At 44.8% G+C, this 27498-nt stretch overlaps 2 protein-coding genes across 9 annotated transcripts in view; one reads left to right on the plus strand and one right to left on the minus strand.

Annotated features, from left to right (window-relative positions):
* The window catches only part of PIN1 (peptidylprolyl cis/trans isomerase, NIMA-interacting 1), a 429836-nt gene that overhangs the window by 368247 nt on the left and 34091 nt on the right, over window positions 1-27498 (minus strand). The window contains exon 1 of one of the 6 annotated variants that reach the window (XM_050770776.1): window positions 3807-3840. The exons of the other annotated variants lie outside the window; for them this stretch is intronic. Within the exon in view, the coding sequence (XP_050626733.1) occupies window positions 3807-3815 (9 nt within the window). The 5' untranslated portion in view covers window positions 3816-3840. Of the gene's footprint in view, window positions 1-3806; window positions 3841-27498 lie in introns of those variants that run through there. 6 annotated transcript variants of the gene reach the window in all.
* Window positions 3416-27045, plus strand: ZNF266 (zinc finger protein 266). Of its 3 annotated transcripts, XM_050770317.1 has the most exons (9): window positions 3416-3658; window positions 3762-3846; window positions 4099-4162; window positions 19478-19631; window positions 20383-20465; window positions 21070-21196; window positions 21773-21853; window positions 23901-23989; window positions 24920-27045. In XM_050770317.1, exons 4-9 carry the CDS (start codon window positions 19607-19609, stop codon window positions 26363-26365), a joined length of 1851 nt encoding a protein of 616 aa, XP_050626274.1. In that variant the 5' UTR covers window positions 3416-3658; window positions 3762-3846; window positions 4099-4162; window positions 19478-19606; the 3' UTR covers window positions 26366-27045. The 3 variants fall into 3 exon arrangements, with proteins under 3 accessions (XP_050626274.1, XP_050626275.1, XP_050626276.1); XM_050770318.1 differs by lacking the exon at window positions 4099-4162; XM_050770319.1 differs by lacking the exons at window positions 3416-3658; window positions 3762-3846; window positions 4099-4162; window positions 19478-19631 and adding an exon at window positions 20239-20259.

Below are 27498 nucleotides of genomic sequence, written 5' to 3' on the forward strand. Positions count from 1 at the left end.
GAGCCACTGCACCCAGACTTATTTTTTTTTTCAAAACAGAGTCTGGCTCTATCACCCAGACTGGAGTACAGTGGCATAATCTTGGCTGACTGCAACCTCTGCCTCCCGGGTTCAAGTGATTCTCCTGCCTCAGCCTCCCGAGTAGCTGGGATTACAGGTGTGTGCCACCACGCCTGGGTGATTTTTGTATCTTTTATGATGTTGGCCAGGCTGGTCTTGAACTTCTGGCCTCAAGTGATCTGTCCGCCTCAGCCTCCCAAATTGCTAGGATTACAAGCCACCGTGCCTGGGCAGAAACCAAATTTTAAAAGGGGCAAAGGATTTGAACAGAAATTTCTCCAAAGAAGCATACAAATGGCTAACAAAGCACATTAAATTATGCTCAACATCACTAGTCTTAGGGAAATACAAGTCAAAATCATGAGATATCACTTCACACCACTAACACGGTTAACATGAAAAAGACTAAAGTGTTGGCAGGGACGTAGAGAAGTTGGAGGCCTCATATATTTCTGGTGGAAATGTAAAACAGTTCTGCCCCTTTCAGAAACAGTGTGGCAGCTCTTCAAATTCTTAAATAGATGGTTACTGCATGGCTCAGCAATTCCATTCCTAGATATATACTCTAGAGAAATAAAAACCAGCCGGGCATGGCTTATGCCTCGGTGGAGGCCGAGGCGGGCAGGTCACTTGAGCTTAGGAGTTTGAGACCAGCCTGAGCAAAACCCTGTCTCTATAAAAAATACAAAAATTAGCTGGGTGTGGTGGCTTATACCTGTGGTCCCAGCTACTCAGGAGGTTGAGGTGGGAGGATTGCTTGAGCCTAGGAAGTAGAGGCTGCAGTGAGCCATGATCTCTCAAAACAAAAAATAAAAGCCAATATGCACAAAAAGATACATGTGAATTTTCATAGCAGCATTAATCACGACACCCCCAAAGTGGAAACAACTCAAATGTCCATCAACTGAAGACAAATCATAAATGGTATATACATAGAATGGAATATCATTCAGCAATAAAATAGAATGATCTAGGCTATAATATAGATGAACCTTGAAAAACAGGCTAAGTGAAAAAAGTTATTCACAAAAGATTGTATGATTTTAGGGCATGGTGGCTCACGCCTATAACCCCAGCACTCTTGGAGGCTGAGGCAGGACTGCCTGAGCCCAGGAGTTCGAGATCAGCCTGTGCAACATAGTGAGACCCTGTCTATACAAAAATAAAAATTAAAAAATTTTATGATTATATCCATATGAAATGTCTACAAAAGAAAAATCTGTAGTGATAAAGTAGGTTTGTGGTTCCCTGGAGCTTAAAGAGGAGGTAAATGGATTTTCCCATTCAAAGATTTCTTTTAGTGTGATGAAAATGTTCCAAAATTATGTTTGAACAACACTGTGAATGTACTAAAAAATATTGAATTATATAGCTTTAAGTGGGTGAACTGTGTTTGTTATATATGAATTGTATCTCAATAAAGCTGGTCTAAAAACCAAAAGGGAAAATCATGATAATAGCTACATCTTGGAAGCATAAAAATTTAATGTCTATTAAGCATTTAGGGTAGTAAGACATAAAAAGCAGCTACCACCAGGTGCGGTGGCTCACGCCAGCACTTTCGGAGGCCAAGGTGGACAGATCACCTGAGGTTAGGAGTTTGAGACCAGCCTGGCTAACATGGCAAAACCCCATCTCTACTAAAAAAAAAAAAATACAAAAATTAGCTGAGTGTGGTGGTGTGTGCCTGTAATCCCAGCTACTCGGGAGGCTGAGAAAGGAGAATCCCTAGACCCCAGAAGGTGGACGTTGCAGTGAGCCGAGATTGTACCACTTTATTCCAGCCTGAGTGACAGAGCAAGACTATCTCAAAAACAAACAAACAAGCTACCATTATTATTTTTTACCATGGAATATTACTAGTTGATATAAAACCAGTGGAATGAAAAGATTATGATCTTGATATTGGCATAAGTAAATGTATCACTGGCACAGAGTCTAGAATCAGATACAGGTATACATAGGAATTTATAGTTTAATAGACATGGAATTTCAAATCAGTAAGTCAAGGACAGTTTATCAATATGTGGTACTACAATAATTAGCCATGTTTCTGGAGGGAAAAGATACTGTATCCACTATCCCACACCACATGCTGAAACACATTCCATGAGCATGAAAGATTTCAATGTTTTTAAAGTAATATGCTGCAGAAGAAAATTAGAAAATCTATATGTAATCTAGAGTTTATGGAGACATCTTAATGCAAGAGAGGAAACTTAAAAAAAGAAAATCCTTTTTTAGATGAAAAATTAACTGCAAAATAGTTATCAATTCAATAGATTCATAACATATTTGATAATGTACGTGAACAGTTCTTCATGTTAGTAAAACAGTTTTCAAAATAACTTCATTAACTCCAGAAAGGCCACCCACTACAAACCACAGCAAAAATGATTTCTGGAGAAACTACAATCACTCCTGCAGAAGTGGATGTCTGATATCAGCGCTATTTTACAACGCCGTATGGGAGGCCCTGGAACTCACGATGAGATCTCAGAAAACATATTCAAAGAAAAAAAAATCAACATTTACAAAAAGTATCAGCATACTGAAAACACAAAGGAATCAACGATTAGAATTTAGCATTGTGTCCAGACAAATGAAATAAGGGGAAATATTGGCCTGAAGTTGAGCTGGGCCCGGCGCCGTGGTGCACGCCTGTAATCCCAGCCTTTTGGGAGGCCAAGGCCGGATGATCGCTTGAGCCCAGGAGTTTCAGATCAGCCTGGGCAACATACCTCATATCTGGGGGAAAAAAAAAATTAACCAGGGTGGTGGCTTGCGCCTGTAGTCCCAGCTACTCGGGAGGCTGAGGCGGGATGATCGCGTGGGCCCAGGAGTTTCGCCCTACAGCACGCCAGCCTGGACTACACAGTGAGACCCTCTCTCCAAAAAAAAAAAAAAAAAAAAACCCAAAAAACTAGATTGAATGAATGGAGGAGATAGGCCATATCATGGACTGGCAGGTTTATCAACGGAAGAATCATTTTGAGGGTGCTAGGAATGTGGGAGGAGGTGAAAAGAAAAGCTTTTTGTGAGCATTGTGCGCATCCTGTGGGGGAGCCCCCACCTCTAACTTTGCCAACACCACCGACCCCACCCTAGGTATGGGCCCCGTCCGCAGGCCTGGTTCTAACCTCAGCCTTGTGCTCTGGGCCCCTTTTGGCCTTCATCCCTCAAGCTGAGCCGACTCCAAGGTCTCCAAGGCGTCTCCGTAGCCAAGGGGAGTAAACCAGAATCTCTGCCTGAGGACGTTCAGCTTGGCTGAGGTTGCAGTCCCCAAGCTCTCTTCCAGGTTTGAGGCTGGAGGCGGAAGTGACGTCAGCGGAGCGCTGCTGTGTTTTCCGGCGCTTTCTCCGCGCAGCCAAACGACTTTTCTTCCTGGTGATGTTAGGGCTTGACATAGCTTTGGCGAGGTCGGATAACGGGCGGGAGCCAGCGGTGAAAGGGGTGGTGAAAGTGCCAGTTTGCCCCAGGCCGCCGAGGGGCCTCTTTAGAGAGGCCTTGCCTGCCCCCCTCGCGTCCGCCGGGGCCAAAAAGTCCCTCAAGCTGTCACTGGTACGGCCCTGGGCCAGGAGCCGTTTCGGGATCTCTCGTAAGTGCGCTTCCTCACGATTTTTGCAAACACGGTGATTGCCGCTTCAAAGTCCTCCAAAGCAATCTTTGTGACTTTTTTTTTCTTTCTTTCTTTTTCCCAGAAACGAGTTTTCGCCGTTCGAGTCAGGTTGACTGTGGTCCTTCGTCCCCCCCATCTCCTGGACCTGGCGAGTCTGGCGCGTCCGGGTGAGTACTGGGGTGAAAGTTGGTTTCGGGGGCTTCTTCCTCCTGTTTTATCTGAGAATTTGTTTTTCTTTTTGCGCATCCTGTATTTACTTTTGACGCACTACATTCAGGTAGAAACATAAAGCTACTTTTTAGGTATCTAGGGTGTGCTTATTTCTCTATGTGAATATAAACGTTTGTAGACCGCAAGTCTTTCTACTGAAGAAAAGCAAGAATACTCAACTAGCTATTCTTTTTATCTGAACTTCCTAGGCCTGTACCTCCCCACAGAGCTTCAAAACAGGGGCTTATAGGAAGAAGGAATGGAGGCTTTGAAGTAAGTTGAACATTGCAGGCGTGACACTTAAGGTTTAAATGCTTGCTAATACGTGTCCTATAGATAAAGACATGTCCTTTTAAAACCATAATACTATGAACCAAGAAAATTTAAAATGTTGTTAATACGTACCCTGTGTAAAAAGGTACAGTTCTCCACTTTGTTCCAATGTGTGCTTTTGATTGTTTTGAAATCTAATATGTATCCAAGTTTTCATGTCTTTTAGTCTCTTTAAAACTAGCAGACACTGTTTATGCGTTATATTGTCTTTTTGCGGAGTCATTCATTCTTTCAGAAAGTTATACATTTTGGTAGTTCTGATTGTATTCTGTGCTGTGTTTAAATGTATCCTTCATTTCTTGGTGTATCCTGTAAAAGAATGAGTGTCTGAATGGTTAATTAAAGCATAGTAAAAAAAATTCAGCCAAGGGCTGTTCTTAGGGAGGTTGTAAAGTAGGGGAGGAGGCTGTCATGTAACCAAGCAAATAAGTGTATTACAAGTTGATGAGGGTCTATAAGTAAAGTAGAGGGCAGAATTATTTTCTCTATTTTTCTTTGGAATAGGCAATGCTAAGAAAAGAGTGATATTCAAGCTGAGACCAAAAAATATGGTATGATTTAGCCATGTTTGAAAGGGAAGGAAATAAGAGCTGGCCAAAGCATTCTGTGAATTGGCTGACTCCATTTCTAGGGTGAGAGAGAGGAGTACATCAAAGATTACCCCAGGTTTGACAGAGTCAGTATTCTTTCTTTGGTTGGGGAAACAATGTGATGGGATAATTTAATCTTAAATGTATGACTGACAGGAAAAAGTAAGTGATATCTTGTTTTTGGAGACAGAGTTTCGCTGTTGCCCAGGATCCAGTGTAGTGGCAGGATCTCGGCTCACTGTAGCACTGTAACCTCCACCTCTCCAGTTTTCAAGCCATCCTTCTGCCTTAGCCACCCTAGTAGCTGGGATTACAAGTGTGCGCCACCATGCCTGGCTAATTTTTGTATTTTTTTTTTTTTTTTGTAAAGATGGTTTCACCATGTTGGCCAGGCTGGTCTTGGACTCCTGACCTCAAGTGATCCACCCACCTTGGCCTCTCAAGGTGCTGGGATTACAGGTGTAAGCCACTGTCCCTGGCCAAAGTAAGTGACATCTGACAAATGATGTAAATCAAGGGAAAATAGGAGAAGCATGAATGCGTTTTAATTACATGAATAAGAAATTAATTCAAGGGATTAATGAGAATCAGTGCTTGAGCATTGAAAAATAAGCTCTCCGTGAAAATTCACTGATGTTAATTATCAGTCTTAGGAAATATGTATATTCATAAACAGACAAAACCTCTTTCAATGTTGTTTTTTTTCAATTCACTTTTGGGCTCTTTCTACCTAAATTAGTCCTTTGTTTCCCTGAAGGAATGTCCGGAATAAACACTCTGTGTGATTCCTTACAGACACTCATACACCTAGGGGGTTGGCTTGATACACTCCATGTAAGTAAATGACCAGAAAACCCACCTGCCATTGTGGGCTGCCAAAAAGCTGTGAAGGGGCCATATGGCCTGGAAATACAACAGATCTTAGAATAATGTCTGTTAATTATAACATCCATGGGGAAAAAAAATCTAATTCCGGTAGGGCCACTCTGTAGATTCTGCACGTTCCTCCCATGTCTGCATGGGTTTTCTCTGGGCACTCTGGTTTCTTCCCACATCCCAAAGATGCACATGTTAGCTTAATTGGCGTGTCTAAATCGTCCCCCTATGAATGTGTGTGTGTGTGCCCTGAGCTGTTAGGATGGGCTCTGGCCATTTTTATCCTGGAACTGGAATAGGCGGATTGGAGAATGAATGAATGAATACAAACTATTGTAAAATAAAAATTCCTAAAACATTTGGGAATGATACAAATGTACAATAGTAAATGGTACCACTTAGCAAGCTGGCCCCATTTGTTACTGTTTTTGAGCTACTTGGTGGTAGGAGGTAGTCCTTACAGTTTTTGCTTTGGAAACATTTATTTGTTGATTTAACCTACCACTGTTAATTCCATCGCACACCGATTCATCAAAAATTGGATAAACATCCTATTTTTATTAGTCTTTTTAAAATGTATATATAGCTCACATTTATTTCAATATTTAATATTAGAAGTGTTTGGGGTCTTTATTTAGCAGTTTAGTGACATTTTTGTGACCAGAAACATGCTGTGGGAGCTTAACTCGCTTATATCACTTAGCGTGGGAAAAAATTTGCTTTGTGGGATGTCATTTTGCTTAAAGTCTCAGTTTCCAAGAACCTGTTGACGACTTTAAGTGAAGACTGAAATTGTATACATTTTCTCTGTTTGGCACTTAGGGGTTCCAGTGAGCTAGCCGCACGTAGTGAAATCATTGATGCGGATCCGATATAAAGTTGCTGAGGATGTGCATATACTACTTTTTAGAGAGCGTATTGGCAAACCAATTTCAGAAACTGTTGGCAGTACATACTAGGTTTATACACATACATGCCCTACAGCAACAGTAATGTGTACAATATGTGTATCAAGATAAGAGTAGACCAGGTGCAGTGGCTCACGCCTGTAATCCCAACACTTTGGGAGGCCAAGGTGGTTGGATCACTTCAGTTCAGGAGTTCAAGACCAGCCTGGCCAACATGGTGAAACCCTGACTCTACTAAAAAAATACAAAAATTAGCTGGGCATGGTGGTGGGTGCCTGTAATCCCAGCTACTTGGGAGACTGAGGCCGGAGAATCACTTGAACCAGGGAGGTGGAGGCTGCAGTGAGCTGAGATTGCGCTACTGCACTCCAGTCTGGGCAATCAGAATGAGACCCTGTCTAAAAACAAAACAAAACAAAAAAACCCAACTGACTTGAGACCTCAGTCACACCTGCAGTCTCTTCATTTTTGCTTATTCTTCTGTTAGAAACGGGTCAGAGGTCATGTATACACTCAACAGGAGGGTGTTTTCTATGGGTATGCATGCCAGCAGGTGGGGATCTCTGGGGTCATATTAAAATATTTGGCCACAGTGTGGCTGTAGCCCACTGGATGGTGAAGTTTGCTGGGTTACTCAAACTGGAGTTGGTCATAGTCCTTAGGCAAGATTGAAGCAGTGTTCCAAGTCAAAGGCCAGCTGCAATGGGTGGGTCAGCCTGTAGGGGGAGTCAGGGCACCACTGTAGCTATGAGGCTTGGACTGTTTCATGTCTGCCCTGGAAGTGCTGTGACAAACACACCTCTGGGGCACACTCACACTGATGGTGATGGCAGCTATGCACAGAAAATTTGGATGCCACTTTGTTTGTAAGGCCTGGGACATCATTGTCCACATTTGGAGGTCTTTGGGAACAAACCTCTGAGGCATAGGTCATGCAGCAGCATGCATCCTGGTATGCGCATTGTCTGCGTCATGAGGGGCACAAGCCATCAAGCCAGGTTGGCACATGTGCAGAGGGTGCCTCTGCTAGTGGGAGTGTTTTGAGCATGTGGCATCCGTGTTAGGAGGGCCACAGGGTGGTGGTGACTGGGGCAGGGTTTTGTGGTATCCTGAGGACTGTGTTCTGGGCACATGGCATGGACAGAGTACCCTCCAATGCCTTCACACCCACACTGCTGACCATCGTGCCACAATTGTATCCAGGAGGCAACGCTCCCTTGTGCAGTGTCCATCCCATGTCCCCTTTTTGTATGTTCCTCTAATTCAGTCCTGAGGCCTCTGTCTCTGGAGAGTGGCTGTAAATTCTAGCCCTGTCCTGACCAAGAGGAGAGATGTTCTGGTGTGTTGGGTGGGTTAGATACAGAAAAGGCAACAAAACACATCAAGTAGCAGAAACATTTTATTCCTCACAGATCCATGAGAAGAGGGTTGCCCTTGAGGTCCTGATGGCAAGTCAGGAGATAGCCGGGTGCTAACCAGTGGGTGGGGAATGAGACAGAGAGGACCTGTGGGACTGTGCCTTTGTTATGGTCCATGGGCCTTATCCCTCAGGCTTTCCCAGCGTTGTGGATTGGATAGACCTGAGCGGTGGGGAGAACTGACTTACATGACTGGTATTGGCCAGTAGGTTTCATTATGGCCAGCTGCTGTGGGGTGTGTTGGGTTTGGGGTCAGTGAGGTAAGGAACAAGTAGGCTATGTCACAAACAGTACACAGGGAGGGGAAGTTTTAAGTAAGCCAAAGGTGATGGGGTCCGACTCGGTTCCAAATAACTTACATCAGGCCTAAAAATGGATGTAGGGCAGTTATGTTGGAGGATATGAGCTGATGATTTAGTAAAGCATACGTAAAGGTTAGTGGTATTGTGTGTAACCAAGGGGCAGGCGTGGTTGTGGTTGGATAGGCAAGGCTGGAAGTTGAGATAGAAAGTGGGAAGGGTAGTAGTGTTGTGGGACAATCAAAGATGGGAGAGACTGAACAGAGTGAGTTCAGGAAACGTCTTTATTAAAAGGTGATCACCTGGCTCAGTAGGACTAGGGTCCAGCAAAGTCTGAGCCCTGAACAAAGAAAGCAGCCACCTTTTAAGCAGTCAGTGGCCGGGAGCTACTGATGCAGGAAGCGTACTTACAGAAGCGAGAACAGAGGCAGTTGATCAGTGTTTTACATTTATCTATACTACATGTTCCACATCCCCGGGAGACCGTGTTTCTATATTAACCTTGTGACTTTGCAGCTGCACTAGGAAGGTGAAGTAGGAACTCACTGAGCCCCAAGGAACGTGAAACTAGCAACTACAGATAAAGCTTACTGAGCACAGAAGAAAAAACAGGCAGTTAGTATTCTTCTCTAACTTGGACTACTGGGGGTGGGGGGGGGGGAGGGGGAGGGGCTATGCTACACTTAGCTTTTGAAGGAAAAAGTAAAAATTTTTGGTTGTCTTTAATTATACTTGTAAGATTCATGAATTCCTTCTTCAGTAGAAGGCATCAGGGAGTAGGTGGTCCCCTCCCTGGGATTAAGGAGTTTACTGCCATGAGGTAGGTGCCTCTTGGGGAAAACAGTAATCTCCATTAATTTTAGTAACTCCTACCAGATTTTCCTCCAGGCATGGGTATATGGGTGTGCACGTATGAGCGGAAAGCAAATACTCTACCAGGATCATGGGCTAAGCAGACAGTTCAGGATGAAAAAAATGTTCTGTGTCCATTTGTGTTTTAGGAGAGGCAGTCCACGGGTATCACTGTGTGGAGGTTTTAGTGTAATGGTGGGGTCATCTCCACCATCAGAGTCTGGGGTCGGGGCTGTGTTGCTGGAGGCAGTGTTTCCAGAGGTGATATTTTGGGCTAGGACAAAGTCAATAGGGTGTCACTGGGGTATCCTTTTAAAGTGGATACCCACTGAAGTAGATGTGGCCCTCCAGGTTGTAAACCAACACAGCACCTAGTAAGATGAACCGTTAATAGAATGATATGTAGCTGTACCTGACAACATGTTTTTGTTTCTTTTGGTGGAAGTTTACGTTCAGATGGGTCCCCTGTCAGATAAGCAGCTGCTGGGCCTCTGGGACAATCTAATGTTAGTAAGTTCCAGGAGACTACGCACCCTCAATTTGGCCTTCAACCCTTATGGGATGGGGGCAAGATTGAAAATAAGTTAAGCCCTAGAGCATGATAGAGAATTTCAAGAGTCTGTTTTTTGGACTGGAATTTGAAAAGTAGTTATTTGAGGACATTTTTCTGTCTTTCAGTGAAACCAGTAATCTGAGACCTATTAGGGAAATGAAAGTTCTATTGAATATATTTTTTGAGGGGCTAGCATTATGTATTTTAAGAAATGAAACATGGGCTGGGCACAGTGGCTGACCCCTGTAATCCCAGCAGTTTGGGAGGCTGAAGTGGGAGGATTGCTTGAACCCAGGAGTTTGAGACCAGCCTGGGCAACATAGCGAGACTCTGCCTCTTAAAAAAAAAAAATTAAATTGACAAAAAAGAAGTGAAACATATATCTAGGTTACTAATGAAGTCTGTAACTCCGAAGGGAATAAGTAGTGTCCTGGCAAGGCCTTGTATTGTGGCTTTTAGTATGTGGAGAGATGTGAGATTTTGCTTTATATTTTGGGTATCTGTCAGACAAGAGATTCCCAGGGTTTTTTTTTTTTTTTTTTTTTCCCCCATTTTGAAAGGGACAGTTTTTAGGTAATGACCCAATAGTTTATCATAACCGTGAAGAAGGTGGGACGGTTTGTTGACCCGGGCATCCAGTGCTAAGGCAGCTGCCTGAAATTTGGCCAGGCACGTTGTTTCTTGGGTCCTGTCCTTTATTTGGGACATCCTGGCTAAGGGATGGAAGGCAGCAGCATTCCGCTGAGCTCCATCACTTACGATGGTCAGCAGTGGCCTTTCCACAGTCTATGAACTCCCATTACTGTTCACTCAGTTAATCCCAAGGGCTTTCCAGGTAGTCAGAGGACCTGGAGGAGGGAGGGGTGACCTCCTTCAGCACCCTGGCTGAAGGACAGGGGAAGCCACTGCTTCCTGCAGGTGGATTAGACCCGAGGGCCTGAGATTGGCTTCATCGTGGCCTAGGGAGGCCTCAGTGGCCAGGCAGAGCTTGTGGGGGGTTGTGTCCCTGACCCAGAGCACAGTGGGCAGCTGCATAGGAGGATCACAGGCTCAGGTCTGTGAGATCCTCTGTTTCCAGGAGAGCCCTGTAGATGGCCAGTCACTTGTTTTACTGGTGAATAACAGGAAGTCAGGAGGGGCAGTGTCTCTTACTAGAGGACCTGGGACAGCTAATGACCATCATAAGTGGTCCAGAGACTCCAGCAGGCATTTAAAAAGCTGCCAGTCTCTCTATCATGAAGGAGGTCCTTTTAGGAAGTTGCTCCCCCCCCCCCTTTTTTTTTTCTTCGAGGCATTAATAGGAGCGCTTGTTGATTTTAATTTAATTTATAAGTATAATTTGTAAATCAGGAATATGTTGCCACCAGAACCCAAAAATTACTAAAAGATATTGGAATTATTTCCCCTTAATGAGCAGGTCAAGAGAGTTTCCTTGGGGAAGGCTGTTATCAGTGCAGTGCATACCTGTGTACCTGGGGAAGGTGGATATTGTTAAGATCTCGTTTGCAAAGATCCTACGTGATAACAGATCTGTTGGGTAGCCTGGAAAAGGTGTGTTGTGTCCTATCGGAGGGAGAGGCAAGCTGCAGATGAGAGGCTGTTGAAATAGTCACTGAACAACACGTGTTGTCCAGGCTGGGCGTGTTGGCTCACGCCTGTAATCCCAGCACTTTGGGAGGCTGAGGTGGGTGGATCACTTGAGGTCAGGAGTTCAAGACCAGCCTGACCAACAGGGTGAAACCCCGTCTCTAATTAAAAAATAAAAAAGAAAGAAAAAAAATTAGCTGGGCATGGTGGCATGCACCTGTAATCCCAGCTACTTGGGAGGCTGAGGGGAGAGAATCGCTTGAACCCTGGGAGGTGGAGGTTGCAGTGAGCCGAGATCACGCCACTGCAATCTAGCCTGGGAGACAGAGCAAGACTTCATTTCAAGAAAAAAAAAAAAAAAAAAAAAAAAAGAACACGTTACATTAGCCACATTTATAATTAAAAGCACAATAGTTATTGGTTGTTGATTGAATAGAAGCAGGAGTTTTAATAATACTGGGTGTGGGCGCCTTGGTGGATGGGACCACAATGTGAAGGCCGTAGTAATCCAGCATGACGTGCCCTTTATTTTGTTTTCAGATTTAAGAGCAGGCACAATTGGGCTGTCAAATGGAGAAGCAGTAGAGATAATCGCCCCTTCATTAATTAGGTTTTATAGAAGTTTTAATCCTTGAGGCCGTATTGTAACTTACCGTGGGCCATGTGAAGTATCTTAACTGATTATCCCTGGGGTCCCATTTTATCCAGCCAATTTGTAAGTGTCAAAGTCTCTATTTATTATGTTAGCATATTTATGCCTCATATGGAATATTTTAGGGCAACGGGTCCTGTGACTATGGGAAACTGAAGGCTACAGTTAAAGCGAGGCATACCTAATTTTTTTCTCTTGTATTTACTTACCCTTTTAAGATTTTAGGGAGCACAATGTTTAAATTTAGTGGGATCCTCAGGTATAAGTGTAATTTGAGCCCCAGATTGAGTAGGCCTATGCAGTTTTGTTAATTGGTACATTTTAGCGAATGTTAGTTAAAATCTAATTACCTATTATTTTTTTCCCTGTGTCTCATGGTCTGTGTTTAAATCATTAAGTAATCTAGGGCTAGCGGGATTATGTTTGTTAGACCTGGCATTTGCTTTGTACTTAAAGTTCAAAAAAAGTTCCTTTTTTTTTTCTTGAACTTGTAACTTCCCAAAGCCCGAGCCTTTTTTTCCTTTTTTTTTTTTTTTTTTTTCTTTTTTCTCTTTTTTTGGTCTTAGGCTTTTAACTGCCTGAAGGGTTCTTAATTTCTGTCTCTGGTTGATAAGAGGAAAAGAAGGAGGGGTAAGGGGCCCAGTGCTTCTAGGCAGTAGAGGACTGGGAAGTCCAGACCTCAAGATAATCAGTCTCTTTCCCTCTCTTTTTTTTTTTTTTTGAGACGGAGTCTCGCTCTGTCACCCAGGCTGGAGTGCGGTGGCCGGATCTCAGCTCACTGCAAGCTCCGTCTCCCGGGTTTACGCCATTCTCCTGCCTCAGCCTCCCGAGTAGCTGGGACTATAGGCGCCCGCCACCTCTCCCGGCTAGTGTTTTGTATTTTTTAGTAGAGACGGGGTTTCACTGTGTTAGCCAGGATGGTCTCGATCTCCTGACCTCGTGATCCGCCCATCTCGGCCTCCCAAAGTGCTGGGATTACAGGCTTGAGCCACCACGCCCGGCCTCTTTCCCTCTCTTTTTTTCTTCTACGTAAAATCGTTAGAATGGCTTGTATCCCCAGGTGGCTAAAATATTTTTTCCTTTGTTTACCTGATAAGCTTCCAGTGGTCCCGAGTGGCCCTTGTTTTGATCTCTGGCCTCCATTTGTGCTTCCCATCTGCCCCGTTTGTAGGCAGCCACTTTTCTGTCTAGGGCGCCCGGTTGACCTCGTCAGGGTGGGGGCATAGAGAAACAGATGCAAGGGAAGACAATGTCATGGGAATAGCAGACCCCGGCAGCAGCCTTGCTAGCGAGGTGCCGTCATCTCCCCAGTGAAGGGGCTGCTACTGTTGTCAGGGTGGGAAGTCTGGTGGTCTTGTCCGTACTGTCTCTCCACTCAGCAGGCAGTCAGAATGCTGGTCTTCCTCTTGCACTCCGCTAATGCTCTGATTGGCCCAGAGCCTGCCTTACCCACTTCTGCCTCTCAGTAGCAACCCCGCGGTGCCAGAGTGAGGCCTTGGGAATACAGCTGGCTTCCTCCAGCCCAGCAGTTCCTATCTGGGGAAGTGACAGCAGCCTTGGATAGTGAGTGTCATACCCCTGTTGCCCTCCCAAGGCTAGCAGTTGGTGAGTCCCAGGGAGCACTTGGACTATGGAGGACCCACCCAATTTAGGGAGGGGAGTTTTGGCAGCGTTCCACAAAGACACCAGGCAGCAGTGCACAGCAGCAGGGAGGCACCCCAGCAGGCCACGGAGCCCTCCCATATGGCGTCAGCCATGTGGGTGGGCCAGGTAGTAAGCAGGCCAAGAGCAATCTGAAGGCCTGGGCTTGTGTCCCTCGGGTTGTGACTACACACCCTGTTCACTGCATTGAGTATATTTTCCTCTGTTTTGGTCTAAGGGGTCTCTCTCTGTCTCTGAAGAGTGGCTGCAAATTCTAGCCCTACCCAGATGGGGAGGAGAGTTACATTCCAGTGTGTTGGGCAGGCAAGATGTAGAGGAGGCAGCACAACAAAACACGTGAAATGTCAGAAGCGCCCTCCTACTCACAGATCCCTGGAACGGGAGGCTGCTCTCGGAGGCTGATGGAAGTCCAGAGACAGCCGGGTGCTCAACCTGTGGGGTAGGAATGAGAGAGGACCTGTGGGGCCTTGCTTTATTAAGGTCCACGGACGTTATCCTTCAGGCCTTCCTTTGGGGGTTGTGGATTGGCTGCACAAAGGAAAGGTCTTATTTATATGACTCTGGTGTTGGCCACTAAGTTTCATTGTAGTCAGCAGCTGTGAGATGTGTTGGGTTTGGGGCCAGTGAGGTGAGGAACAAGCGGGCCATATAACAAACAGCTACACAGGCAGGGGAAGTTTTAACTAAGACAAAGGCGATGGGAGTATTGGAGCTGAGATACATAAACAGCTAACTGGCATATTTCACTCTTTGGTTCTTTACCATCCATATGCACTCTCCTACACACATAGGAGCTTCTTTGGAATAATTAAACAAGTCTCTACTCCTACCTAAGAAGATACGAGAGAAGAAGTCCTCACCCATCCCCAGACTGAGAAGATGTGCAGTTCAAACAGTCCTTTGTTTTCCCACCACGGGCCGTGTCAGTTACTCCTCAAATTTAGTCCCATTCTAACGATTCTGTTTCCTAAAGACACAATTACACATGTAACCTCTAATAATGTGTATATAAAATAAAAGCGGGAAAAAGATAGAAGTAAATGATTCATTTAAATAAACACATGGATATAGACACACATAGATATAACAAGCACAGAGAAAATGTGCAAAACTACATTTCTTGTTTCTGTCACTGGTCTTGAGGTTGCAGTTGATGTCCACGGTTTACTTCTTCAGGGACTAATTCCATATTTTCCCAGCCTTCCACTTGAACCTCAGCTGCTCCGGGTTTTGTACCAGGGAGGAGCGATCCAAATCTTCCTTCGCCCAGAGTCCGAGTCTTCTGTTGTCCTGCCTTCGTTCAGCTGTGGTTTTCCGTTAACCTTTTCTATGGAGTATAGAAGTACTCAGAGGTTCTACACTTCATCACTTCATCCTCCTTGCCTCAGTTGTCTAGCAGTGCCACAGTTTTCCTTTGATAATTGGGATTAACCACTCCAGCCAGTAGATTAACCTTTTTTTTTTTTTTCCCTCTTGGGTTAGTGGTATATGAAGCCCAAAAGGGCCAGGTGGCAATCTCCTGTTCCAGTGCATTGGAACCGTAACGGGGGAGGCATTTTCCACTAGGGACTAAGAAGATTTCTGGACCAGCAGTGCTCTGAGTCGCTGGGAGTGGAAGCAAACTTCTGTCAGTGGAGTTAATTCCACCTTCACCCATCAGTTCTATTTTTTTTGTTTTTTTGTTTTTGTTTTTTTGAGACGGAGCCTCACTCTGTCACCCAGACTGGAGTGCAGTGGCGCGATCTCAGCTCACTGCAAGCTCCACCTCCCGGGTTCATGCCATTCTCCTGCCTCAGACTCCTGGTAGCTGGGACTACAGGCACCTGCCACCACGCCTGGCTAATTTTTTGTATTTTTAGTAGAGACGGGGTTTCATGGTGTTAACCAGGATAGTCGCGATCTCCTGATCTTGTGATCTGCCCGCCTTGGCCTCCCAAAGTGCTGAGATTACAGGCGTGAGCCACCGCGCCTGGCCTGTTTTGTTTTTTGTTTTGAGACAGAGTCCTGCTGTGTCACTCAGGCTGGAGTGCAGTGGCACAATCTCGGCTCACTGCAACCTCTGCCTCCCAGGTTCAAACCATTCTCCTGCCTCAACCTCCCAAGTAGCTGCGATTACGGGCATGTGTCACCATGCCCAACTAATTTTTTGTGTTTTTAGTAGAGATGGGGTTTCCCCATGTTGGCCGGGTTGGTCACGAGCTCCTGACCTCAAACGATCCACCTGCCTCGGCCTCCCAAAGTGCTGGGATTCCAGGTGTGGGCCACTGCGCCTGGCCCACTCATCAATTCTTGGACCCATGTATTCTGGCTGTGGGGAGACAGTACCATGGAAGGCTCTCTGACTCAAAGCATACTCCTTGGCCTGTGGGACAGAATTCCTTTCTAAGGGTTGTCTCCCATTTGGCCCTGTAACTGAGTTTTCAGTATGCGATTCTACTTTTCACGTAGATCCACTGCTTCTGAGTGATGGGTTGTGCGATGGGACCAGTTGATTTTAAGGACGTGCTTCTACTGTTGCACTTCTCTGCAGTGAGATGCTTTTCTTGTTTAGAAACTCTGTTGTGTGGAGGCCGTGACTGCTGATAAAGCACGTTGTGAGTCCGTGGATGGTGGTGCCAGCAGAAGCCTAACTAGTCGAAAGGCAAATCCACAGCAGAACATGAGTCTGTTCTGGTGAGGATGAGTCATATTTCCTGATAGAAGAGGAACCGTTACAGCATGGCTGGCTGGTCTCCTCTAAGGAATGGCGCCGTATTGGGTGCTCAGGGTTAATTTCTGCTTTCAGGAGATTAGGCCCAGCAGTAATGTTAGCTGAGTCAGACTTGGTAAGGGGAAGTCCTTATTGCTGAGCCCATGCATAGCCTTTATCCCTGCTGTCATGAACATTTTTTAATGGGCCCATTGAGCAAGCACTGAGGTAGCTAGGAAAAGTTAACAGGTATCTTTAGTGTGCGTGATTCTGTCCGCCTTATTTCTAGTGGATCACCTTTGGTAGGCATTCACATGGGACACAATCTGTCCTTTCAGTGAGGTCTGTCCATGTACCTTCTCCCAGGTTTCCTTGTTACCACTCTGGTTCCTCACACTTTTTTTTTTTTTTTTTTTGAGACGGAGTTTCGCTCTGTCACCCAGGCTGGAGGGCAGTGGCACCATCTCGGCTCACTGCAACCTCCACCTCCTGGGCCCAACCCATTCTTCTGCCTCAGCCTCCCGAGTAGCTGGGACTACAGGTGTGAGCCACCATGCCCGGCTGGTTTTTTTTTTTTTTTAATTTTTGGTAGAGACAGGATGTCACCATATTGGCCCGGCTGGCCTCAAACTCCTGACCTCGTGATCCACCCGCCTTGGCCTCCCAAAGTGCTGGGATTGTGGCCTCCCAAAGTGCTGGGATTATAGGCGTGAGCCACCGCGCCTGGCATTCCTCCCACATTTTTGACCATCCAGCCAAGCCATAGGCAACTCTTAATGAGTCTGTGTTTGTGTATGCATGCATCTTGTCAACTCCTACTCCAGACCCAGAAGCAGGCCAATACACTGCCCGAAGCTCTGCCACTGGGAAGATTTTCCTTTAGTACTGCCCTTCAGGGTCAGCCTTTAGCAGGGCTATAGTGCTTCTGCTCTGTACTTTTGGGGGGTGCTAGAGCTAGTCGTCAGACTTGGGGAAAGCAGGAAATAGCCCTCTGGAATGCAGGCAACCCTGGCTGTTGGGCTCATGAGCAGAGGAAGTTAGGGTGCCAGTAAGGGTACTGAGAGCACTAAGTATCCACATCAGGCGACTGGGGGAAACCAGTCGTTGGTATGCAGACAGGCCGTGGGTGGTGGATAAGTGCATAGAAAGAGACAGTATTCCTGTCACCCTTGCATTCATTGAGTAGTTCAATACATTTCCTCAAAACTCAGATGTGTATTGTGTTATGAATTGTGAAGGGGCTGTAGTCTGGGTGTACTTTAACAGTGTTTAGAAGGATCTCAGTTGTCTGTCCAGCCATCAATGGGTGCCTTTAGGCTTCATGCCAGGTAAAGGAGAACATTGGCACCCAAAGATACCTAAGGCTGCCCATGAGATACAGAGACTCCACAAAGAAAAGCAGGTCACAGTGTCTGTCACCCAGCATCATCCAAGAACATTCCTAGAGACACACAGAGTTCCTTATGATAAAAGGTTTTGTTGCTCCAAAAATAGGAAAGTTCAATGTGTGTATCTATCTACCCAGCAATGTTAGATACTTTAGATACTTTAGATACCCAGATAGATACAATGTGTGTATCTATCTACCCAGTAATGTGACAAGATGTGTAAAGGAGTATACATTACAGATACACAAGAAGAAATAGACAAGTCCACAGTTGCAGTGGGAGATTTTAGAATATTTATCTCATGTTGTTTAAATAGTAGAGAAAAATGAAGATAGGATGTACATTTGCGAGAGATGAGCACACTGCCTAATTTACCTGTCCAGTGTCCTGTCTGCTAAATGAGGGAAATCACAGAGTGCTTATCTGGAGTTGAGAGTAAAAGAATAGACTGGAAGGGGCAAGAAGGTTTTCAGGGGAGACGAACGTGTTTTACATTTCGTTGAGGCTTTTGATTACACAAGTGTATGCGATTGTCAAAATTCATCCACTGAATACCTAAGATCTGCACTTTTAATTGTGCATTAATTATATTTCAGGTTTAAATAAAATAACATGATTGATTTAGATTTCAGCAAATGAAACACATTTGTGGCCCTCTTTAGCCTAAGGATCCCCAGTTTGAAACCCATGGAAGTGGGTACAATCTACACCAGGAGTCTGGACATGGGGTTTCTGTAACCCAGTGTGACTTCAGAGTTTTAGCCTTCTCATTCGTAGAATAAAGGCTGTAGCGTCCTTGTGGGGGTGTAGCTGGTTCATGGATAATGAACTGTTCAGTTTTCAGTGATTTTCATCATTCAGATTCCATTCTGTCAATCAGTATTTGCACTGTTGTTCTGTGTTTGATTTATTAAAGATTGTGATTAATTTTTATTAAATTTTTAGCTGTATAAATTTTATTAAATTAAAATACATTCTGTTCTTTGGTCATGTTAGGTTAATATGGAGTGGGTGTTCAATAACACATGTGGGTAGTGACCATGGTGTTGCACTGTGCAGGTTTAGACCAGCGCTGGTCATGTGGGAAAGTCAGAACAGCCACAGATTGGGTGTCAGGGACAAAACTGCCTACATTCAAGTCCTGGTTTGCAACTTCCAAACTGGATGATTCTGGACCAAAGCCAAGTGTTGTCTGAATGTAGATTTTTTTTCTTTTTCTTTTTTTTTTTTTTACCTTTTGATACAGAGTCTCACTATGTTGCCAGGCTGGAGTACAGTGGTGTGATCTCGGCCCACTGCAACCTCTGTCTCTCAGGTTCAAGCGATTCTCCTGCCTCAGTCTCCTCAGTAGCTGGGATTATAGGCGCGCACCACCACGCCCAGCTAATTTTTGTATTTTCAGTAGAGATGGGGTTTCACCACGTTGGCCAGGCTGGTCTTGAACTCCTGACCTCAACTGACACACCCACCTCAGCTTCCCAAAATGCTGGGATTACAGGTGTGAGCCACCATGCCCGGCCTGGTTTTTTTCTTTGTCAAATAGGGGTCATTGATATCTACTGTAAAGAGTGGTTATGATAATTAAGCATGTATATAAAGCTGCTAGTGTGGCTTCTGACACACACCGTTCCTCAGCAGTGGAAGCTGGTGGTCCTAATATTTGTAGTGTACACCGTTTTCAGTGGCTTTCACTTATATGCTCTGCAGAGAGAGTGCTAATGATGTCTGATGACTGATAAGTAATGCTTGTTGATTAATGATTTAATGATTTATACAAACAGGACACCATTAACACTGGATAAAGAGAATGGAGGTTACCTCTGTCCGTGTAGATTCCTAAGCTGTCCTGGAGTGATCCTTGGAGTAAAGGAAAGGCATTTTGAAGCACATTTAGCCGTCAGCCCTGCGGGATGGCAGCCATTGATTTGTCCTATGGTAAGTCCTGTTTCTGTTCATTTTCAGAGACCCTGCTTTAGGTGTCCCCCCGCACAATGTGGAGTCCAGTGGCCTGTGCCTGATCATTAACACTGCAACTTAATTTCTGAGGTGCTAACGTGGGCTAGGGAATGCTTTGTTCTTTTTTTTTTTTTGGAGACAGAGTCTTGCTCTGTTGCTCAGGCGGAAGTGCAGTGGCACAATCTCAGCTCATTGCAACCTCTGCCTCCCGGGTTCAAGCGATTTTCCTGCCTCAGCCTCCCGAGTAGCTGGGATTACAGGCGTGTGCCACCACACCTGGCTAATTTTTTGTATTTTTAGTAGAGACGGAGTTTCACCATGTTGGCCAGGCTGGTCTCAAACTCCTAACCTCAAGTGATCTGCCCGTCTCGACCTCCCAAAGTGCTGGGATTACAAGCGTGAGCCATCGCACCTGGCAGAATGCTTCAGCAGCCCCCTGCTGTGTGTGCTTTGGAAGAAGTGCTATGTATTTCCACGGTTAAGTTTCATTATCTGTAAAATAAGACTACTACCCTTTTCCCAGTGGGCAGCAAGGCTGACCATCCTTTTTTTTTTTTTTTTGCCTTTAGGTGAGGCAGAACTGCCCTGGAATTGATAGCGGTAGTGGGTATGTGTGTGTTTTCTTGAGCGTGCAGCAGTATATGGGAATCTCACAGCAGGACTTTGGGGTGTGTGAATGTGGGAATTATGGTCAGCCCTGGGTTCTCATGCCTTCTTTCTTTTCCATGAGGTCTTTACAGGGACCCAGTCTGCCTTCAAGAAAAGACAGAAGTGGAAAGGGTGGTGGCTGGCTGTCTGACAAGTTGTTACCAGGTATGCAGGGAGTGTATCCTTCTCCAAAATATCATACTTGCATCACCAGATAGACACATTTCCTTCTACACAGAATTATCTCCAGAGCTTCTTAAAGCAAATAAAGCCTCCTTCAAGGACCGAGTCCCTAGTCAAATTCCCTGAAGGAGTGGAGCCTGTCATATGGGTGAGGGTTTGCCTTGAATGCCATCCCAGTATTTCAGTGTTGATTAATTAGTCTTCCCTCATGGTCCTAACTGCATAGTTTTTATTTTGTTGAGTGTTCTGACACATGGTAAGGGACATAAAAGTATCCTTTGCTGAGATAGTTTATCCATTCACCAGCGTTTATCTAGCATCTGCTCAAGAGTGTGCTGCAGTGGAGGGAAATCAGATGACCTCCCAGTCTGGTTGTGTTAGGTACAATCATGTGTAAGAAGTGTCATTCAAGTCATGTCACTGGAGGGGACTGACAGTGAGTGAGTGTGGATAGAGAGGACCTCCTGGGACCAGTGAACTCTGGGGTAGGCAGTGTGAGCCCTCAGACTCTGTAGGTATTGCATTTTGCAGCGAACACCGGTAGACATGTTATGTGACTCAAGCCAGCATGTGTGTGATGGTTTAGGATTCAGTGACTTTTGATGATCTGGCTGTGGACTTCACCCCAGAAGAATGGACTTTACTGGACCCAACTCAGAGAAACCTCTACAGAGATGTGATGCTAGAGAACTATAAGAATTTGGCCACAGTAGGTAAGACTGGCCTCATCCCTTGTAACCTTCTGTGGAACAGATTATGTTATGTATTTACTGTATCGCACATCAGAGACAGCAACTCTGAACACAGTGGGAAATAACAGACATAGTCCCTGCCCTAATAGGGTTTCTTCTACTTGGTGGTAGAGATTCATCAGCACTATTGGAGCTGTACGTTCTCAGTCTCCACCTTTGACATACTCAAGTCAGAAACTCTGCAACAGGGGCCCTGTCAGGTGTTTTAACAAGCTCTCATGAATCTGATGTGCTATAATGTTGAAGAATGAGATGTATAGTTGTTTCCCATGAGAATGAAGATCTCTTTGTTTCATTTAACTTCCTATTTGGATAAAAGTCTTAGTGCTTTTTGTAAGTATGTACATCAGCCTGGATTTGGGCTTCAGGGATCAGAGATCACCAATCTTTTGGGGGCACAGACAGATGATATTTGCGTTTTTAGCCCTTTTAAAATAATTTCACTGCTTCCATTGGAACTGTAGCTACTGAGTTATGGAAAGATTTGTCATCTCTTGCATGAGCCTCTTCTGGTAATGAATCTTTCTCTGTGCACAGGGTATCAGCTCTTCAAACCCAGTCTGATCTCTTGGCTGGAACAAGAAGAGTCTAGGACAGTGCAGAGAGGTGATTTCCAAGGTGAGTGTTCATGATGGACTGCCCTGGTCAGTAAGTTCAGTATGTTTACAAGTAAAATGAGGAAACTTTTTTTTTTTTTTTTGAGACAGATTCTCGCTCTGTCGCCCAGGCTGGAGTGCAGTGGCGCCATCTCAGCTCACTGCAACCTCTGCCTCTGGGGTGCAAGCGATCCTCCTGCCTCAGCCTCCTGAGTAGCTGGGATTACAGGAGCCCACCACCACGCTCAGCTAATTTTCATATTTTTAGTAGAGATGGGGTTTCACCATGTTGGTCAGGCTGGTCTCGAACTCCTGACCTTATGATCCGCCTGCCTCAGCCTTCCAAAGTGCTGGGGTTACAGGCGTGAGCCACTGCACCTGGCCATAATGAGAAAACTTTTTAAGATGCAGTTTATCTCACAACGTTGAGGCCTTTTTTTTTTTTTTTTTTTTTTTCCTGAGACACGGTTTTACTGTCACCCGGGCTGTAATGCAGTGGTGTGATCTTGGCTCACCGCAACTTCAGCCTCCCAGGTTCAAGTGATTCTCCTGCCTCAGCCTCCTGAGTAGCCGGGACTACAGGTGTGTGACACCACGCCCACCTAATTTTTTGTATTATTATTAGAGATGGGGTTTTACCACGTTGGCCAGGCTGGTCCCAAACTCCTGATTTCAAGTGTTCTACCTGCCTCGGCTTCCCAAAGTGCTGGGATTACAGGCGTGAGCCACCTTGCCCAGCTAGGCCATTTCTTTCTTAGAAGTTAAGAAATCTTTAGCTTCTCATAGTCTTAACTTTGTCTACTCATTTTTTCCTGTGATAGGACCCGTTGGTTTCTTTAAAAGTTCTTGTTTTAGGCCAGGTGTGGTGGCTCGCCTGTAATCTCAGCACTTGGAGAGGCTGAGGCGGGTGGATCACATGAGGTCATGATTTCAAGACCAGCCTGGCCAACATGGTGAAACCCATTGCTACAAAAATACAACTATTAGCTGGGTGTGGTGGCGCACTCCTGTAGTCCCTGCTACTAGGGAGACTGAGGCAGGAGAATTGCTTGAACCCAGGAGCCGAAGGTTGCGATGAGCCAAGATCGTGCCACTGAACTCCAGCTGGGTTGAAAGAGTGAGACTCTGTCTCGAAAAAAAAAAAGGCTGGGCATGGTGACTCACCGGTGGCTCATGTCTGTAATCCCAGAACTTTGGGAGGCCGAGGCGGGAGGATCACCTGATATCAGGAGTTCAATACCAGCCTGGCCAACAATGCTGAAACCCCGTCTCTACTGAAAATACAAAAATTAGCTGGGCGTGGTGGCAGACGCCTGTAATCCCAGCTACTTGGGAGGCTGAGGCAGGAGAATCGCTTGAACTTGGGAGGTGGAGGTTGTAGTGAGCCAAGATTGTCCCATTGCACTCCAACCTGAGTAACAAGAGTGAAACTCTGTCTCAAGAAAAGAAGAAAAACAAGTTCCCTGTTTTGATGTGTGCTTGTTGTCCTATTCCTTGACTTCCCTTCCATGGTAATATTCTTTGTGTTCACCATGAGTTTTTAATTTTCATAGAATCAGTTGGTAGTAAACTATGTAAAATTTTGACGCTATATCCTTATTATTGCCACATTTTTGATATACAATCTGTCTTGTTTTTTGTTACCATGTTTAATTTGAAAACAAATACAGGGGCCAGGTGCAGTGGCTTACGGCTGTAATCCCAGCACTTTGGGGGGTTGAGGCGGATGAATCACGAGGTCAGGAGTTTGAGACCAACTTGGGCAACATAGTGAAACCCCATCTCTACTAAAAATACAAAATTAGCTGGGTGTGGTGGCACGTGCCTGTAGTCCCAGCTACTCAGGAGGCTGAGGCAGGAAAATCACTTGAACCTGGGAGGCAGAGACCTCCCAGGTTCTGGGAGGCCAAGACCATGCCATTGCATTCCAGCCTGGGCAACAGAGCGAGACTCTGTCTCAAAAAAAAAAAAAAAAGAAAAGAAAACAAATACAAATGATCTCTCTCATTTTCAGCTCCATCTGTCTACCCTGTGTGTCTCTAAATCCTTACATTTCTTTTTCTCTTTAGCTTCAGAATGGAAAGTGCAACTTAAAACCAAAGAGTCAGCCCTTCAGCAAGATTTTTTGGGGGAGCCAAACTCCAGTGGGATTCAAATGGTAAGATTAACAAGGATACGTCTTACTTTTCACATTTAGAGATGATTGGGGATTTCATTATAGAAAATCAGAATAAATCTGGGCATGGTGGCTCACACCTGTAATCCCAGCACTTTGGGAGACTGAAGTGGGAGGATCATTTGAGGCTAGGAGTTCTAGACCAGCCTGGTCAACATAGCAACATCTTAGCTCTAAAAACTAAATTAATTTAATTACAGTAAAAGAAAAAAGAAAATTAGCAGAATGAGAGCTCTTTGAGATAAGTAGCATTCCCCAGAGGGATAATGACTCTGGAGAGGACTCAATACGATGACCTGGGGATGCCTGAAACCTAGCTTGACACTTACTGTTGTTTTTCTCTCTGAGTCTTGCTCTGTCGCCCAGGCTGGAATGCAATTGCACGATCTTGGCTCACTGCAACCTCCACCTCCTGGGCTCAAGCGACTTTTGTGCCTCACCCACCTGAGTAGCTGGGAGTACAGGCACGCGCCACCATGCCTGGCTAATTTTTGCATTTTTAGTAGAGACAGGGTTTCACCATGTTGGCCAGGCTGGTCTTGAACTCTTGACCTGAGGTGATCTGCCCCCCTTGGCCTCCCAAAGCACTGGGATTACAGGTGTGAGCCACCGTGCCCAGCCAACACTTAAGTGTTTTAGAGTTCCCATCAAGTACACATTTGTAACTAGATAGTGAGTTTTTAAAGCAATTTCATAAAAGTCTACAGACATTTGAGATTAGAGTAGATGGCACAGCCTGACAGGAGCTTTTCATCATTCCACTGGAAAGAAATCAAAAGGGCAGTACTTGTATGTGTGTAATGAAAATGGTAAACACGAAAATAATCATCACAATGTTCCTCTCTTCTGATGAGTGGAATCTGTTAGTAGTCTGAACAGTCCTTTAATCATCATTCATTCCTTTATCAACAGATAGGAAGCTACAACGGAGGGGAGGCCAATGATGTTAAGCAATGTGGAGATGTCTCCAGTGAACACTCATGCCTTAAGACACACGTGAGAACTCAAAATAGTGAGAATGCATTTGAGTGTCATCTGTATGGAGTAGACTTCCTTACTCTGCACAAGAAAACCTCTACTGGAGAGCAACGTTCTGTGTTTAGTCAGTGTGGAAAAGCCTTCAGCCTGACCCCTGATGTTGTTCACCAGAGAATGTGCACAGGAGATAAAGCTTTTGATTGCAGTGACTCTGGGAAATCCTTCGTTAATCATTCACACCTTCAGGGACATTTAAGAACTCACAATGGAGAAAGTCTCCACGAATGGAAGGAATGTGGGAGAGGCTTTATTCACTCCACAGACCTTGCTGTGCATATACAAAGTCACAGTTCAGAAAAACCCTACAAATGTAAGGAATGTGGAAAAAGCTTTAGATATTCTGCATACCTTAACATTCACATGGGAACCCACACTGGAGACAATCCCTATGAGTGTAAGGAGTGTGGGAAAACCTTCACTAGGTCCTGTCAGCTTACTCAGCACAGAAAAACTCACACTGGAGAGAAACCTTATAAATGTAAGGATTGTGGGAAAGCCTTCACTGTTTCCTCTTGCTTAAGTCAACACATGAAAAGTCATGTGGGTGAGAAGCCTTATGAATGCAAGGAATGTGGGATAGCCTTCACTACATCTTCTCAACTTACTGAACATTTAAAAACTCACACTGCAAAGGATCCCTTTGAATGTAAGATATGTGGAAAATACTTTAGAAATTCCTCATGCCTCAGTGATCACTTTCGAATTCACACTGGAATAAAACCCTATAAATGTAAGGACTGTGGGAAAGCCTTCACTCAGAACTCAGACCTTACTAAGCATGCGCGAACTCACAGTGGAGAGAGGCCCTATGAATGTAAGGAATGTGGGAAGGCCTTTGCCAGATCCTCTCGCCTTAGTGAACATACAAGAACTCACACTGGAGAGAAGCCTTTTGAATGTGTCAAATGTGGGAAAGCCTTTGCTATTTCTTCAAATCTTAGTGGACATTTGAGAATTCACACTGGAGAAAAGCCCTTTGAGTGCCTGGAATGTGGGAAAGCATTTACGCATTCCTCTAGTCTTAATAATCACATGCGGACCCACAGTGCCAAAAAACCATACACGTGTATGGAATGTGGCAAAGCTTTTAAGTTTCCCACTTGTGTTAACCTTCACATGCGGATCCACACTGGAGAAAAACCCTACAAATGTAAACAGTGTGGGAAATCCTTCAGTTACTCCAATTCGTTTCAGTTACATGAACGAACTCACACTGGAGAGAAACCCTATGAATGTAAAGAGTGTGGGAAAGCCTTCAGTTCTTCCAGTTCCTTTCGAAATCATGAAAGAAGGCATGCAGATGAGAGACTGTCAGTGTAAGGAATGTGGGAAGACCTAAAGGTGTCTGCGTTCTCTCTGAAGACATGAAAACACTGGGGAGAAACCCTATGAATGTAAAAATGTGGAAGCAACTTTGTATCTCAGGTCCTAATGAACGCGTGTGAATTCACAGTGGAGAAGACCCTGCATCAGGGAATGTGGAAATGACTTCACGGAATTGTCAAGCCTTACCAAACACATCCGAAATCTCACTGGAGAGAAACCCTATGAATACTGTAGAGAATCTGGGAATACCTCTCTGAATCCCACAAACCTTAATGTGCATATGTGAACTCACATTGGAGAGAAACCCTGCAATTTAAATGGTATGGTCTGGATGATGCCCCACTCCTTATTTGTAAGTCCTAAGTCCTAGTTCCTTACACTATAACTGTATTTGGACATAAGGTTTTCAAACAGGTGAGTAACTTCAAATGAGGCTGTTAGGTTCGATCCCTAATCTAACATCACTGGTGTCCCTATAAGGGAAAGTGAAGGAAGGATACACACGGAGAAGACTGTGTGAATCCACCAGAAGATGGCCATCTGCAAGCCAAGGACAGAGACCTGGAACAGATGCTTTCATTATGGCCTCCAGAGGAAACCAACCCTGTCTCCACCTTGATAATGGACTTCCAGGCTCCAGGACTGTGAGGCAATAAATTTCTCTTGGTTAAATCTTTCAGTCTGTGTTATTTTGTACAGCAACCCTAGGAAACTAATACTGTGAGGAACTTGGGAAAAGCTTTAGATCAAGCTTGTCCAACCCGCAGGCCAGGATGGCTCTGAATGTGGAAAAACACAACTTTTTAAGCTTTCTTCAAACATAATGAAATTTTGTTGTGATTTTTTTTTTCATTCATTAGCTATCATTAGTGTTAGTGCAAACACAAAAGCAATCACAGGAGAGACGTTCTATGAACGTAGGACATGTGAAGTCTGTAAGTGCTCATCAGATCTTAATACTTCCAACTCTTGTGGTGATAGGCCCTGTGAAAATCAAGGACTATCAAGAAAAGAAAGTTTCTTTTACTATAAAAGTCATAACTGTGACCTCACCCAACACTTAGTGACTTAAGAGTGGACTGAGGCTCTATTAGGAATGTGGAGAGATTTCATTAAATGTTTATACC

Source organism: Macaca thibetana, chromosome 19 (assembly GCF_024542745.1).
Source record: "Macaca thibetana thibetana isolate TM-01 chromosome 19, ASM2454274v1, whole genome shotgun sequence".
Classification (NCBI taxonomy): domain Eukaryota; kingdom Metazoa; phylum Chordata; class Mammalia; order Primates; family Cercopithecidae; genus Macaca; species Macaca thibetana.

Bases quoted from the DNA above. Each gene is read 5' to 3' on its own strand.
- ZNF266 (XM_050770317.1), top strand. From the start codon at position 19,607: ATGGCAGCCATTGATTTGTCCTATG. The intron at 19,632-20,382 runs GTAAGTCCTGTT...CTTTTCCATGAG, and splicing joins AGCCATTGATTTGTCCTATG to GTCTTTACAGGGACCCAGTC. The intron at 21,197-21,772 runs GTAAGACTGGCC...CTCTGTGCACAG, and splicing joins TAAGAATTTGGCCACAGTAG to GGTATCAGCTCTTCAAACCC.